Genomic DNA, 15194 nt, shown 5'->3' with positions numbered 1-15194 from the left:
CGCTTGTCACTCACAACCAGTCCCAAACCAGACTTTCCCAGCATGGGAATGGACCAGGAGGACTCTCACAACCGAACGCAGTCTACGGAATCTATTAAGAGAGTTGAACTCCAGCCCATCCACATACGATCTATCCACCTTCACTGTTCACTGCACCCTAGCTTCCTCTAGCACACAGCCTCTGTATAAGTAGTTTCAGACCAGCCATCAAAGCTCCTTTCGCGTGTGGACCCTATGTTGGAAATAAGTGCACACTAGGTGTACTATTTCTCTAGTCTACATTTTGTCTAGTCTTAGTTTTTGTCTTGAGTCTTGCGTGTGTGCCATGTGGCACCTCCACATTTATCCCATAAGCACTCTTGCTCATGGTCTTGTACTTGGCCCTATTTATTCAGGGGTCACATCATGGAAATAACTCTCTCAGTGTTTGCTTCATCTCTCTTGCAATCTTCTTCCATGTTCTAGTTTAGTATGATACCATGCTAGATTTCTAACATGGTATCAGAGCATGTAGATCCCCTCTCCTCTCCTCTCAGTCTGCTGCAGCCCTAGCTTCGTCATCTCCATCTTCTTCTTTCAGTTAACCTCTCCCCGCTATCCTTCTCCGGCATCTCCCTTCAGCACTCTGCCCGCCTACCTCTTCAAATGCTGCACACTTCTGCCCCGCCATTGCTTCTGCGCGCACTTCTCCAGCTGCTAATACGGGCCTGTTCATGGCGAGGTGCTGCTCCTGCTCATGCGCAATCTCTGCCCCGCCATTCTGCCCGCGCTGCTTCTGTCTGCCCAGCCAATACTACGCGCACCTCTCCAGCTTGCTGAAAATCTGCACGCTATCTTCTACAGCTGCTGCTCCTGGCCCCCGCCCTCTTCTACGCCATTATCTGCTCTCTCTGCCCACGAGCTCTGCCCCAAAATTCTGCACCTCTGCTCTCTCCAGTCTCTCTGGGTATCGTGGTTTTGTACTTCATCTCTTTCTATTTGCAGAATTCTCTGTTTGCAGCAGTCTCTCTCTCGGGTTACCCCTGAAAGGGTGGAAGACCTGAGGTAAAACCAAAATGGATTATCTTTCTATGCTGCAATATTTTCAGTTCTAGTTTATTCTTCAAAATTAATTTTCAGAACTACTCTCTATCTTGTACGGGATTAGACACTGCCGAGTATGGTAAGACCTTCCCATCTCTCACATATCTGTCTATGCTTTCATGCTATCTACCACCAATGATCACCAATGATGTAGATCATGGGGTAATGTCATGTCTATTTGGACTTATCTTTGTACCTACCCAAGAGGCATCCCTGCATTACTCACTCTAGCAGGAGGATTGCCCTTGAGGAGGGATTATTAGTCAAGGTCCATCTCTCTGTCTATCTACAATCAGTCAGTCTCTATGTCTATGTGTCTATCAGTGTGATCTTACAGTCATGTCTCTGACACTCTGTCTATCAGTCTATATGCCTCTCTTTTGTGGATTAGCTACCCACATTCTCTTGGCATTTCTGTCTATGTCCCCATTTATCTTCTATTTGTCAGACTCTCTTATGTCTATCTGACAGTCTCTCTCTTTGTGGGACCACTCTACTGGCTGATTGTCTCTCTCTTTGTCTGTCTATGATCCACTTTTGTACCTACCCTTGTGGACCCATATGAGGATATCACTTGAGGAGGGTGTCTCAGGATCTTTGTCTGTCATGTCTTCTGTCTTGTCTCTCAGTCTATAGGTCTTTATGTCAGTCTTCTAGTCTTGTCTTTTGTCTTCCTCCTAGTGTCCACTTAAGGAGGGTGTTGGAAATAAGTGCACACTAGGTGTACTATTTCTCTAGTCTACATTTTGTCTAGTCTTAGTTTTTGTCTTGAGTCTTGAGTGTGTGCCATGTGGCACCTCCACATTTATCCCATAAGCACTCTTGCTCATGGTCTTGTACTTGGCCCTATTTATTCAGGGGTCACATCATGGAAATAACTCTCTCAGTGTTTGCTTCATCTCTCTTGCAGTCTTCTTCCATGTTCTAGTTTAGTATGATACCATGCTAGATTTCTAACACCCTACAGCCGTTTGTTGCATCAAAATCATTAGTAATGTAGTAATGTTCTCCATGTCTGTTAGTTTGGAATTTGAGTTTTAAGTTTTGTGCTGTGAAAGATTCCACTTCTTGTGTGTGTTGTCTTGCATACACTGCACATTGTATCCTCTTACATCACAGCTCAAGATCGGTATAAGAACTATCACATCAGAGAGTCATAGAACAAACGCAAAATCACCAAAGTAGACTAATTTCATTCATCTGCTAGCCCCATCTAGCTCCTGGTGAATTTGGGAGGCTCGACACTTAAAAGCGAAACACTGATAATAGAACTCGCTGCGGCTAGAGATCTTCCCCTTTCTGGATTTGGCTTCAACCTTGCACCAGCAGAGACAGTATGAGCAGCAACATGGCCAGAACATCCAGGCTGCTGAACTGTCAGCTCATGCCAGCATGGGCCAAGCAGGCTTAACCACCTGTTGAAACACATTCGTCTTGCAGCAACAGGCTGACCAGGCCAAGCAAGCCAGACATCCTTAGTTACGGGCTTTACAGACATGATGTCTGCCTGATAGAAGGGAAGATCTCACTAGGACATCCTTCATGGGCTGGGGATCTACCCCGCTCAATGGCCATTGAGATATCTGTTAAGATCCTTAGTTATTTGGGGGCTGGTTGGGCTACAAAAGGAGAAGGGAGGAGAGGAGAAACGGGGGACCGCGGGGGGCGGGGGGCGGGGGGCGGGGGAGGGGGAGTTTGACTAATCCATTTTCCCCATCATGATGTACAGCATCTTGTGAAGTCCTCCAACTAGCAGAGCATCTTGTTAAGTCCTCCAACTAGTAGAGCATCAATAGGAGCTCAACCCACCATTACCTATTCCAACTCGTAGAGCATCAGTACGAGCCCAACCCACCATTATCTACTATTGTCCATCATGTGGATGCCGAGTTGCAAGTCGTTATAATCACTTTGCTTCCTGCCTTGTACTTGTCAATCTGTGTCCAAGCTTGTGAGTTATATTCTTATAGCATAGTTGTTCATCTGACTCATCTTCATATTGCAAGAAAGCTCACAAACATCATCAAAATGAAAAGTCATAGAACAAACCGGAAGCTAGAGCCCGCAAATATACAGAGGACAGATGGATCAGTCTCAACCTTTTACATACCCTTGCTTGTTCAAACAGACGGACTTACTTGTTTATAGAAAAACGTTGCTAAAAGTTATGCGTACCCTTTCTGCAAAAAAGTTTTCTTTTTTCCTGTTTTTGAACAAAGCCAGCTGAAACTCTTCCTGTAGAATTTTACCCAAAAAAAGGATGAATAAATCTTTCAACCACCTCAATAAGAGGATGCAGATTGCATAAATAAACCCAAAAAAGATCCAACATACATACCTTATGTATCAAGCCATCATCAATGAGAGAGCTGCTTATCTGCTTGAAAAGCTCATAGAGGGCCTCCACTTCACTAACACTAACTGCAGATAATCAACATGAGTCGAAACTATCCAATCATTGATCCCAATCATTGATCAGCACAGATCTGAAGTGCTTACAAAAGTGAACTTACATGAGGTCTCTAAAGCGAGATCCAAGGGGTTCTCATACCCTGAAATCTGCTTTTCGGGCTTCGATTTGAAGCAGCCCATGTAGCACGATAGCATGACTCAGCACACATTAACTGTCATTTATGAAAAAAACTTGTGCTCCCTTTCTGCTGTACTTAGGTTCTACAACCCTGGGTACAAAGAAGATGCAATGTAAGTGTTAGCATAACTCACCAAAGATACTCTATTTGTTTCATGAAGCAATCACACCCCCTTCGCTTCGTTTTCTAATATCTAAAGCAGCATGGCTTGCATACAAGCAAGACTTGCTTGCCGTCCTCTATTCAACTTCTTGGCTGTTTTCTTTCACTGCCCCACACCTTCTACACAGCCAACTTTTCTTGTGACACACCTCACCTATGGTACATAAAAGATAGGCCCATGTCGAAGAAACAGCCAAAGAAACCCCAACAACCCTCTTCGACAAACCAGGCAAGATCCCAGCATTAACGAAAGTTTAAGCATGGAAAGACTTCACGTACTCTACCAGAGACCCGAAGACAATCACAGACTATGGGAGACCCCAATTCAAAGAAAGCAAGGAAAGCAGAGTTGACATTTCAGTACATTAAGGAGGATCGATGCTTCACATCTCGTCAGCAAACATGAGGACGAACTAACTGCCCACACACTAAGGGCAAGTCAAAGTGGAAGGGAACCCATGTGAGCGAGGCTTAAGGTAAAATTATTTCCATACACACTATTGTTATAGATCATAGTGCTTGCAAAGGTTGTAGCTTTAACATGAAAGTTTTCAATCCCGCGAACCTAATACGGATGCATGAGTCAGTTATGGGGAAAACTATACACATTCTTTTTGACCCCGGGAGTACTCATAACATCGTGAATGAGAAGATGGGGAGTGGAGAAGCAGCCAAGTGATCACTAGTATCGTGTCGACATGCAATTGGGCACACAATTTTGGGATCGGCAGGTGTTTCAAATACTCTTTTTTTTCCGAGAAAAGATCCTTTCATTAGTTATATAAAAACGCCCGTAGGGCTACAAAAGATCTCTCCTGCCCATAAGAGAAAAAAAGCACTGAATACAGCAAGGCAGCCCGGGAGACTCTCCCTAGGTTGTGCAAAATACAAGCATCAGTACAAAGGACTCAGGGGCTAGATCATACAATAGGGGGGGGGAAAAGCCAAACCGGTGGCCTGTAATGCCAACGGGGGGATCCCGTGTGTAAGGTGTAGAAGGGGCCGCTGCGCCAGGTGGTGTGAAAGGCCTGGCGCCGCAAGATCGCCTCATCCGAGTCGCCCCGGATGCGGTCATACTGTCCTCGCAGGGTGTGGATCAACTCCTGCCAAATCCCCCGTACAGTCTCTGCTGGTGGCTCCAGTCTCCCCTCAAAGGCCGTGAAACACCGGGCCCTCCAGGTGAACCAGATGGTGAGGCTGCTGAGGAGCTCCCATCGTAAATCCCTCTCTTGTGTCCAGCTGGCGGACGAGAAATCCCGTGCCGGAACCAGGCGAGGCTGGCCCCTAATGAATCTGATGGCCTGACTGTCCTGCTCCATCTCATAGCCCATAGCAAGCCCTGACAAAGTTGACCAAGCAGCGGCACCCCACGTAAACATACCCTTTGGAGAGAGGGGGGCCAGAATACGCAGCATCCGCAGCCAAATCTGCTGCGCCTGAGGGCAATCCCAAAGGCAATGTCTCTGTGTCTCGATAGGGTGGCCGCATCGGACGCAGGCCGCCGGAAGACCGCTATAAACAAGCCAGGTGCCAACTGCTGAGCCCCTGTGGGCGACCAGCCACTGGAAAGTCGAGATCCTGCGGGCCTGTCGACTAGCCCAGAGCCGAGCCCAAAAATCCTCCAGGAACTCCTGTGAAAGTCCCTGTAGCCGCCAATGCCCCGCTGCAGCTGGAGAGACCATCCTCCTCGCCGTCAAAATATGCCGCCCCAGCCGAACAGTATACTGGAAAAAGGTGATCTCTGTGGCCTCAAGGGTTCATGCCACTCGTACTCCCCAGGGTCCCACTGTAGCCGGGCCAAGGGGCGCGCTGCATATGCCCATATGCGCCAATCCGGGAGCACATCAGCAGGGTCGGGGTCAATATGCCACTTTCGAGAAGCGGCGGCCACTACCCGTATCCTTTGAAAGGTGCACTCTGCAACCAAAGGCGACTCCACCTCCACTCTCTGAAGTCTGCCCTCATCCTGAATCTCATAGTAGAGGCATCTGCCATCCTCAGTGCAAGCTCTGACAGCAATCAGGATCTCCAACTGTGTAAAGGCTCCCATCCACCGTGGGGCCACTAGCTCGAAAGGCGTGAACCACTCCTCTGTGAGTGCCTCCTGAATATCATCCCTCATAATCAACCCCCCTCTGAAGTGACTCAGCCTCTCCACCTGGATCTCCTCTGGGAGACTACAGAAGGCCTGCCAGTCTCCAAAACTACGTGCTGGGCCTGCCGCTAAAGGACCCCAAGCTAGACGAGGCCGAGAACCCAGCATATGACCCTGCTCTGTGCGAACCGCTGGGCTCCAGATGAGCGGCTGTCTGGCCCGCTCCTCAACACAAGAAGGAGGTTGCTGAGAGAGCCCCGGTCTCAGCAGCTCCCAAGCTCTCAGGATGCTCAAAGCAAATCTGTCCTCCCATCCTCTACTGAGGCCTATCCTCCTCATCTCTATGAAGATCCAGCGAATCTCTGGTGCCCAAGTGCCCCCTGCTGGGGGAGCCCGAGCCTGCAGCCGCTGCAAGAGAAGCTCTTTCCAAGGCTCAGCGCCTGGAAGCAGCCCCCGAACAATAAGCTTCCCCAATAAGGCTCTACTCTGATCGACTGGATCTATAATGCCCAAGCCTCCCTGAGCCAGCGGAAGTGTAATAACTGCCCATGCAACCTTTGCCCGGGCTGGCTGACCGTCCCGCCCAGACCAAAGAAAGTTCCTGATCAGCCTCTGTACCTGGCTGATGCAAGAGCTCGAGAAGATCCAGCAAGACGTAATCATGGTCGCTAACAGCACCTGATTTGCCACCACCACCCTCCCAGCCAAGGATAGTCGAGCTGTACTCCAATACAAAAGCTTCTTCCGAATGCTCAGAAGAAGCAGGGCAATCTGCTACTCAGGTGACAAATCTAGTCCAATCTGGCATCCCAAATACTGCACTGCTGTGCCAGGAGGAATCCATCTAAATGAACTCGGATGGGTGCTGGCTCATGGGGGCCCTCTGCTCCAAAAAGCCGTGTGAAGGCGTAATCAAAAGCCTCCGAGCGCTGTCTAATGCCGAGGCGACTCAGCCGACTGCGGATAGATGATATCTGCGAAGCCCGAATCGGCATGGTAGGCCTCCTCTGTGGTGCTCGAGCGAGGTCGGTGCTCAGCGCCCTCCGGACTGCAGGAGAACGCCAGGGGACTGCCAGGGCCTCCCGGGAAGGTGAGGCGGGCGGGGGGGGGGGGGGGGGGGGGGGGGGGGAGGAGGGGGGGGTGAGGGGGGTGGAGAGGGAGCCGCTGCCGAAACCGGAGCGGGGACGGGAGGAGGCGAAGGTGGAAGCGAGGCGGTGGGAGGGGACGGGGGTGGGGGGGGGGGGTGAAGGAGGGGGTGCTGGCATCTCCTGGTCCTCAGTCGTCTCCGCAGGGGGTCTCCTCCTGGAGGGGAGCAAAGCTGTTCCTCACGGGAACCCAGTGAGGCTGAGACTGTGGCTGCTGCTGCACCGGTCTCTGGGCGTGCTGCTGTGGCTGTCTCCCTCGGCGGCGCCCCTGTCCACGCTGCCACTCCGAGGTCTCTGTGGCCTGAGCAGGTGTCCCGGAGGCAGCCTGCCGAGCCGCATCTGTGGGCGGGCCATCAGGGGCCTGCTGCTGTTGTGAGGGTCGGGGTCTCCTGCGAGGGCAGACCTTGGCCAGATGACCGACCTGCCTGCAAATGAAGCACTGGTTCGGGAGCCCCGAGAACTCCACTCTCTGATCAATCCATCCCCCCCCCCTATCCTAGGTAGCTGAATGACCTTAGGAAGGGAGGAGATGTCAGACACCAAAACTCTGACCGATGGTAGCCCAGCTGCTCTGGCCACCACTGAAGCTGCTGTGGGGCCAGTCTCTAGTACCGAGCCCACCAATGCTCCTAGCCTAGAGAGGAGCGGAAGATACTCCCGGCGGAGTCCAGGGAAGCAAACTGTAACATGAAAAAGGCGCTCTCCCTGCTCAGCCGCTGCTGGGTCAAAGCCATGCTGCCAAGGTATGAAGAAAGCCCGAGCACCCCTGATGTCAAGGGGACTCATGGCAAGGACCTTGGCCACGCTCTGGGCGGTCTCGAACTCGATCTGGTAATGGCCACGGCCCAGTATAGCTGTACGTCCAGGATCTTGCCCACATCTGCAAGAAGGCGGGCCTGGAGAAGATCCCGGATCTCCCCTCTGCTGGGGCGAGTGCCGACTATACGGCAGATGGTGGAATGAGCCTGGAGGCGTTCCACCTCTGCGGTGAGGCTCGCTTCCTCTGCTGGCGAAAGAGAAAGCCTGATGGGGGTGTCCTCAAGGGCGGGCGAGGGGACTGCTGATGAGCCCCTCTGAGGCGGGGCGGGAGGAGCCTCCATCAAAGTAGGCGAGGCGAAAGCGGAAATCTTGCAAGAACCGAGCTGCACACCGAGAGGCGGAAGACGAAGGCTGTAGAAAAAGGAAAAAACCCCCCTGGGGGCGGAAGTCAGCAAGAAAAGGGAGGGGGGGTGAAGCGGCGAAGGAGAAGCCCTAGGGGGGGGGGGGGGGGGGGCGGGAGCTGCGCGCAAGAGGGGTGGGGTGGAGATAGAGCTGGCGGAGGGGGGGGGTCGGGGCGCTGCAGAGGGGAGGTGGGCGCGAAAGAGGGGGGGGGGGGGGGGGCGCGAAGGCGAGGAGGGGCGGCGGGCAGTGCACCGAGGGAGGGGGGCGCAGTAGCGAAGGCAAGAGGGGGGGGCAGTAGGAGGGGCGGCGGGCAGCACAGTGAGGGAGGGGGGCGCAGAAGCGAAGGCAGGCGGGGGGGGGCAAGGGGAGGCGCGAGGCACGAGGGGGGCGCGAGGGGACGAGCAGGCAGGTAGGCGGGGGGCGCAGGTGTGCAGGTAGCGCGAGCAGGGAGGGGGGGCGGGAGCTTCAGCGAGCAAGCTGTAGGAAGCGTCAAGTACGTTAGGTGTTTCAAATACTTATAACTATACAGGGCTACTCAAAGCCATTCCATTTCATGATTATAGATCGAGTAGATGTTATTATAGGTAAGGAATGGTTTCATAACTACAATGTACAGATAGATTGGAAGGGTCATAATGTATCTTTTGTCCTAGAAGATGTCCAGTTTTGTCTACAGGTTGATTTTATGTCCCATCCACAGTTGAACTTCATAATATAGTCAAGGATTCAAATTATGAAGTGTTCCAATATATTCTAGGTACCATGTCATCCAATGCCAATTGTGAATTTAATTCGGTTAGTCTTGATGTATGGGAGACAAGCTTTAGAGAACATCAAGGCAGAGTTTTTCAATGGTTTCCCATTTGAGTTGCCACCATGTGATCCGCTCAATCAGTCTGCTGATCATAGGATTGATTTAGTTCCAAGGTCTAAGTGTAAAGCTCCCTCCATAAGATCACCTCATACACAAGCTGAACACACAAGGTTAGAACACATACAAGGGTGAAGGCAAGCTCACCACCCAACCATAGGTTGCATCAGCAACAACCCCCGAGCCAGGGGCTAATGTTCCACTCCCACAAGCCAAGCCAATCAACCCTGGTATCCCATACCACTAGAACCTGTCCTAAGGGACCCTCGGCAACAAGAACCACTATGTCCATGGCAGGAGTAAGCCTCTTGGTCCAAGTCTAGACCACAATGAATCAATAGTAACCCAATACTCACTTATATAGTGCTTATTGCTGCTACAAATAACAGTCCAATCATAAATAGCCAATAAATTTATTAAATATGAACCTTAGCCACCTGAATCCACCTGCTTTTCCTAATCCCCTGGTCCCCCTAACCCTGCTGGATTAGTCCCTAACCCCAAGGGTTAGTGTTAGGTACGTAATCTCAACACAATCCGACACACAAATTGTATCATTACGGAACAACAACCGGTTCCGAAAAAAGTATTGACTAGCAAGTCCTAGGTCCTGAGTCCTGGTCTAAATTAACCGAGCTCCCGGCCTGGACCTTCTGCCAATACCAACTGGAATGCCCATTGGTCCAACATAGCCCTCTCAAGCAATCATCTAATTCAGCACTAATCTCAGTGAAAGACTCACCTCCCCAATCCTACAAAAAGAATCTGTAACCCCACCCAAACTAACCTTCCGATTTCCCTGTCACAATCCTGGATAACTTCTGCCCATGGTCTCTTTCACCCCCTGACCTAGGTTAACTATCCCCATAAGGATAGGACAAGCCCAGGTTAGAAATATACACACACCCGAAAACCTTACATGCTGCAGATCCTAGCATTTCATACCACTAGAATTGTTACGTACCTAGTGCTATACCTCCGGAAGAGTGGCCGAGTCTAGCAGGGTTAAGGGAGCCCTGGGATTAGGAGAAAGCAGGCTAATACAAGTAGCCAAGGTTTTTTCTTTTTTTTAGTGAAGATGTATTTATATTAATAATATGAAAAGAGTACATATAAACTATGGGTTAGTCTTCTCAAACAATCAAGAGAAGAACTACCCACAGGAACTGCTCAATCCAATATTCTCTTAGTGAGTAGTTTCATTGTATTTGACTCCCATTTGTTTACACTCACCAGACTAGCAATGTTAGCTTCCACTAAACAGATAACTTTCTTAGGATCTACACTTTGCATGCCATCATTAACAAAGACCAGAGTATTATTAATAAATCCATGTGTACTTGCTATTTATAACAGGATGGTTATTTATAGCGGCAGTGGGTACTATATAAGTGAAACATGGATTATTGTTGTCATAACCTCACTATTAGTCAGAGTTCGACCAAAACTCAAGCCACGCATGTGGTAGAGCATAGATCGGCATACATGCTAAAGCTTCTCGAGAGAATAAATCTATCTGAGAAACATACTAATTTCAATACCAACAAAATCTGAACTGGATCTGGATCCCTACAAAATATGTGCGCACGCCAAGATCCCTCAAAACTGTCTATGCGAAGAAAAGAAGCTTCACCCAACGTCTGACAAAGCATAACCACTTTACCCAAAAAACACAGACCCAATCATAGTCGCAAACGCAAAGCAACTACATAACACTCTCTCCAAACATCCGCAATCCACAGTCTCATTCTTCCTTCCTTCCTTCCTTCCTGTATAATCAATTTCTCAAATCAACTGCCGCTACCCCTACGTCTAGAAATCCACCAAATAGGAATATAGATGTATCCGGAACCCCTGCATAGCAAATCCTAGCATCCCATACCACTAGGATACACTCCAGACAAGATCCCCTTTAGACATAAGGTTAGGTCGGAGTGATCAATTCTTTCCCAATCCTGTCTTGACACAACCAGACTCCCACCTGTTGAGAGAGCGAGCAACGCACGAAATGGCCCAGCTGGCTGAGCCTCCCACAGGGCCCTCCAATCCCTCAACCCACTCACCCACAAAGGGTGGTGGAGGGATGTGGGAGGCCTAAGGGTCTTTTGACCCTTATACTAAGGGTTTTTAACCCTTCACACAACATATGGGATAATACCTAGTCTACGTGGCAGCAGGAGGAGACGGCTTTTTCCAACACCTCCCCTGGCTTCAAACTCGGCTCCATGGCGATCACAACAGAGGCTACAGCGAGTACAATGGCTTGGCTCAGGGGCTTGACAGCGGCTTAAGCTCAGAGGCAGCACTGGCTTGGCTCATGGCAACAAGCAGCTTGGTCAGGGGCCATGGCGAGCTTGGGTGCAAAGGCTTTATGAAGAGCTTGGCTTGGCTCAGCCCAGCAGCGTGTACACACAAGCGGGAGCACACGACGAGCTAAGCAAGGCAAGGAGAGCGCCCGCTCTCATACCATGTTGAGAGAGCAAGCAGCGCACGAAATGGCCCAACTACCGAGCCTCCCACAGGGCCCTCCGATCCCTCGACCCACTCACCCGTAAGGGGTGGTCGAGGGATGTGGAAGGCCTAAGGGTCTTTTGACCCTTGTACCCAATCTACATGGCAGCAGGAGGAGACGGCTTTTTCCAACACCACCTAGAGGACATTGACTTTCAGGTTAGCCAACCACATCAATCTACCCTATATAATATTCCCTCTTACTTCCTCCCATAATCGTGGGGCTACCATCAGTGTCGAACATTCGTCTATGGCAATCCTGCCCCAAATAAGATCATGAGGCTGTTGTTAAGTTTAAAACACTCATCTACGAAAATCCTGCCTCAAGTTACTGTATCTGTAGCAACTCACGGGCACATAAGGCAATCACACGTACGTAAGGCTGGCCAAATCCTAAGTATGGCTACCACATGTAAACCCTATGAACCTCAATATAAAATCAAGACAAGGAATGCTATCTTTAGCCAAAATAGCACTGTTTCTGTTGCTCAACTCTCCCAAGGAACCATCTCGAATCTGAGATGAAACAAAGGTGCATCCAAAATGCGCCCTAAGGAAACCTACTACCATTACAACCCGGAAGAACTCCACAACAAATGCCATCCAAAATTTGCTGTGATCCTGAGCTAGAGAACATATGTAAGACAAAGGTATCTAGAAAATCAAGTATAGGTCATACCATCAATGTTGTGTATATCACACATCTGCATATCATGTCTCCCTTGGGTAACATCTCTAGTACTAAAATCTAGTACCAATCCAACTGTGTAACATAACCTAAATCTAGGCCTATAAAGGTATCTCTGTTCTACACAACCCAAATCTACACATTGTAAAAAGTACCAATATAATCACTAGTAAACCTAGCGCACCTCAAGGAAAATATGGCACAACGGCCCATCCTCACCATGCAAGCAGCAATAAGTTATCCATGGTCATACAGAAACCTCATCAATGTAATCTTCTCGACAAAAGTCAAGATATGCTTCCCTCGTGACTCAAACTCATTAGAAAATAACTACCCACGTGAAGCTACACTGACTCCCTAGCTTTAAGCCAAAAACTCTCTATCAAAAGATGACTAAATAAACCATCCTTGAGATCTTGTGCACTCCATCCAAGAAATGTGTTGGTTCAAATACATGATCTAAGGTTAATGTTGGTAACTCAAAATAGGGAAGATCAATGATCGTACAGGAAAGTAATAAGTAACTACAAGTAGTCACAAATCTGGTCACTAGCACTCGGCTACGACACACATGGATTGCAATCGCAACAAATGACTGACGAAATTCCTTCGTCGAGGCTTCCTAATTGGCGTCTATCTATCCAGGACTAACCAATGTTATTCTTGGATACACGAAGGAACTATCGATCATGACAATTCTGCCGACAAAATAAAATTAGATAAGTGCATAATATACATAGCACTATGGAAGTCATGCTATCGATCCTTCGCATCCTCTCCCGTTTCACACCAAGTAGCCTGCTATGAAGAAATCTGCTTCTTGTCGTGCTACATACTCAAATAACTCTCCTTCCACCTATGGCTGCCCGTCGTGGGTGTGTATAACCCACAGATGCTCCACCCTCATGTTGTTTTTGTAGATGACAAATGTGCTGTATTTTGTAAGGTCCCCTTTATGAGGAGTAGATGTTGTGGTGAGCACTCGGAAACCCGACATAACGTAGAGGATGGTGGCCAAGTGTGGCCATATGGTTAGAAGACGACTAATGTAGACTTGGCACTCTACCAAGTAGGCTGCATGCTTGTGCGGGCTAAGTGACCGCATTAGTGAGTGTTGTGAACCAAAAACCAAGGACAAACTATTCTCGGGTTGTGAGGCCTGTTTGAGGGTCCAGATAGTCTCAGATGGTCATGGAAGCTGCGCATATTCCCTACGAGACTTTGTTGTAGTCAAATGTGGTCCCAATCGGATGATATGGTTGGTTGGTCATTTTGGACCAAGTCATGGGTTAGCCGACGTGACTGACCTACATCCATGCCGACCTTGGGTACTATATATAGACTAGTTTGGTAACCTTAGTTCATCATTGACTTCATTGTGTTCAAGCACTCGTGTAAGCAAGACATCGTCCGTCTAGAGTCTGCCTAGATCGCCATCAAAGCTCATTACCCCAAGCACACAAGTGGGCAGACGCCATCAGTTTGTAATCAAGTTTGTAAGCAATAAGATTGTTTACTCTCCACTTCTTTATGCAATTCAGTGCTTTGTATTGTGTTGATCCAGCTTCCACTATTTTATATTCTTACATGGTATCAAAGCAAAGGCTCTAGGCAAAGCTTGTTTTGGTAGTTTGCTATTTGAAGGCAAATTTGGAGAGATATCCGAACCTACAAATAACACAGCTGCTCGTGCCCGCCCTCCACCTTTTGGTGATTGGAAGTTAAATGGGACAAATTACACTCTCTGAAAGTTCAAGATTAGGTCTATTCTTGGTTCATATGAGAGTTGTGGAAAACCACAACAAGGGTTGATGCAAAGCCGCGTCCTACTCCGGATCCAGCACATCCACTACAGACCATACCACTAGATTGTACTCTCATTTTGACGTGGAGGCAAAGGAATGCAGATACGCTATGTGTTATCATCACCAGCGTCACTAATTCGGTGATAACCTTGATTCAACATACTACCACAACTTCTGAAGCATGGCAAGTTCTAAAGATCCAGTATGAGACTAGGAATTAAACAAGGATTCAAAACCTTGAGAATCAGAAATGGAGAAGCAACAGAGCACTTCATATCACGGATAAAGAATCTACAAGATCAGATGGTGGCGGTGGGGATCACTAAGACTAGGGCACATGCAGATTAGAGTGTTGTCCCAAAAGTATGACATTTTGGTGACCTCACTGAACACGCAGGTGCACAACCCACCTCTACTTTTGAGGAGTTTGGCGCAATGCTGGTGGAGGAGGAGATGCATTTCAAAGCCAAAGATGGCCGTGCTGCTACATTCTCCTCAAATGCAAAGACAGGGAAGAAGAAGAATTCCAGTAAACCCAATGCTTCTGAAAAGAAGAAGAAATCTAAGGCAAAGTGTTTCTACTGCAACAAGTCTAGTCATGTGGTCAAATCATGTAGACTGAAGGAAGCAGATGAGAAGAATGGCACTTTGAAGCCTTGGAAGGAGTCCAGAAATAGTATTGAAGTCGATTGGAGCTGTTTGTGGCAATAGAGGAAATATGTGCAAAGGCAAAACATTCCTCAGCATCCGATGGTTCATGAATCATCAACAATGGAGTATCCCGACATATGACCAAACAAAAGGGCTGATATACCTCCCTCAAGCCACTGGGGGAGTCCATCCTAGTAGCGGTCGGGAACAACACCAAATGCCCAGCCATGGATGCAGGTACCATTTCTTTTACTTCTAGAGATGGTGATACTAAGAAGTTATCTAATGTCTTTTATGTGCCAGACATCAAGAGGACTCTATTGTCTGTTGCAGCCATAGCTAACCATGACTTGAAGATTCTCTTTGATAAGGCCAGTGTAGTCATCACAGATGCCAATGGAAATTGGGAAAGGAATCCAACGAAACAACTT

The 15194-nt window shown here is 48.7% G+C and overlaps 1 protein-coding gene across 7 annotated transcripts in view; it reads right to left on the bottom strand.

Annotated features, from left to right (window-relative positions):
• LOC147626604 (calcineurin B-like protein 1) overlaps nt 1–15194 on the bottom strand; it is a 130954-nt gene that overhangs the window by 50555 nt on the left and 65205 nt on the right. For 4 of the 7 annotated variants that reach the window (XM_086816667.1, XM_086816666.1, XM_086816672.1 and 1 more), the window contains exons 2-4: nt 3597–3764; nt 3422–3504; nt 3259–3318 (exon numbers count right to left, since the gene is read on the bottom strand). In XM_086816667.1, coding sequence (XP_086672793.1) covers nt 3259–3318; nt 3422–3504; nt 3597–3690 — 237 coding nt within the window. In that variant the 5' untranslated portion in view covers nt 3691–3764. The remainder of the gene's footprint in view (nt 1–3258; nt 3319–3421; nt 3505–3596; nt 3765–15194) is intronic. The other 3 variants (XM_086816669.1, XM_086816668.1, XM_086816671.1) reach the window with 1 other exon arrangement.

The sequence above is a fragment of the Cibotium barometz genome, chromosome 22 (assembly GCF_041138505.1).
Source record: "Cibotium barometz isolate CiBa-2024 chromosome 22, ASM4113850v1, whole genome shotgun sequence".
In the NCBI taxonomy this organism is placed as follows: Eukaryota; Viridiplantae; Streptophyta; class Polypodiopsida; order Cyatheales; family Cibotiaceae; genus Cibotium; species Cibotium barometz.
Note: the sequence above shows the minus strand (reverse complement) of the source record. Positions and strands in the feature narration are given on the sequence as shown.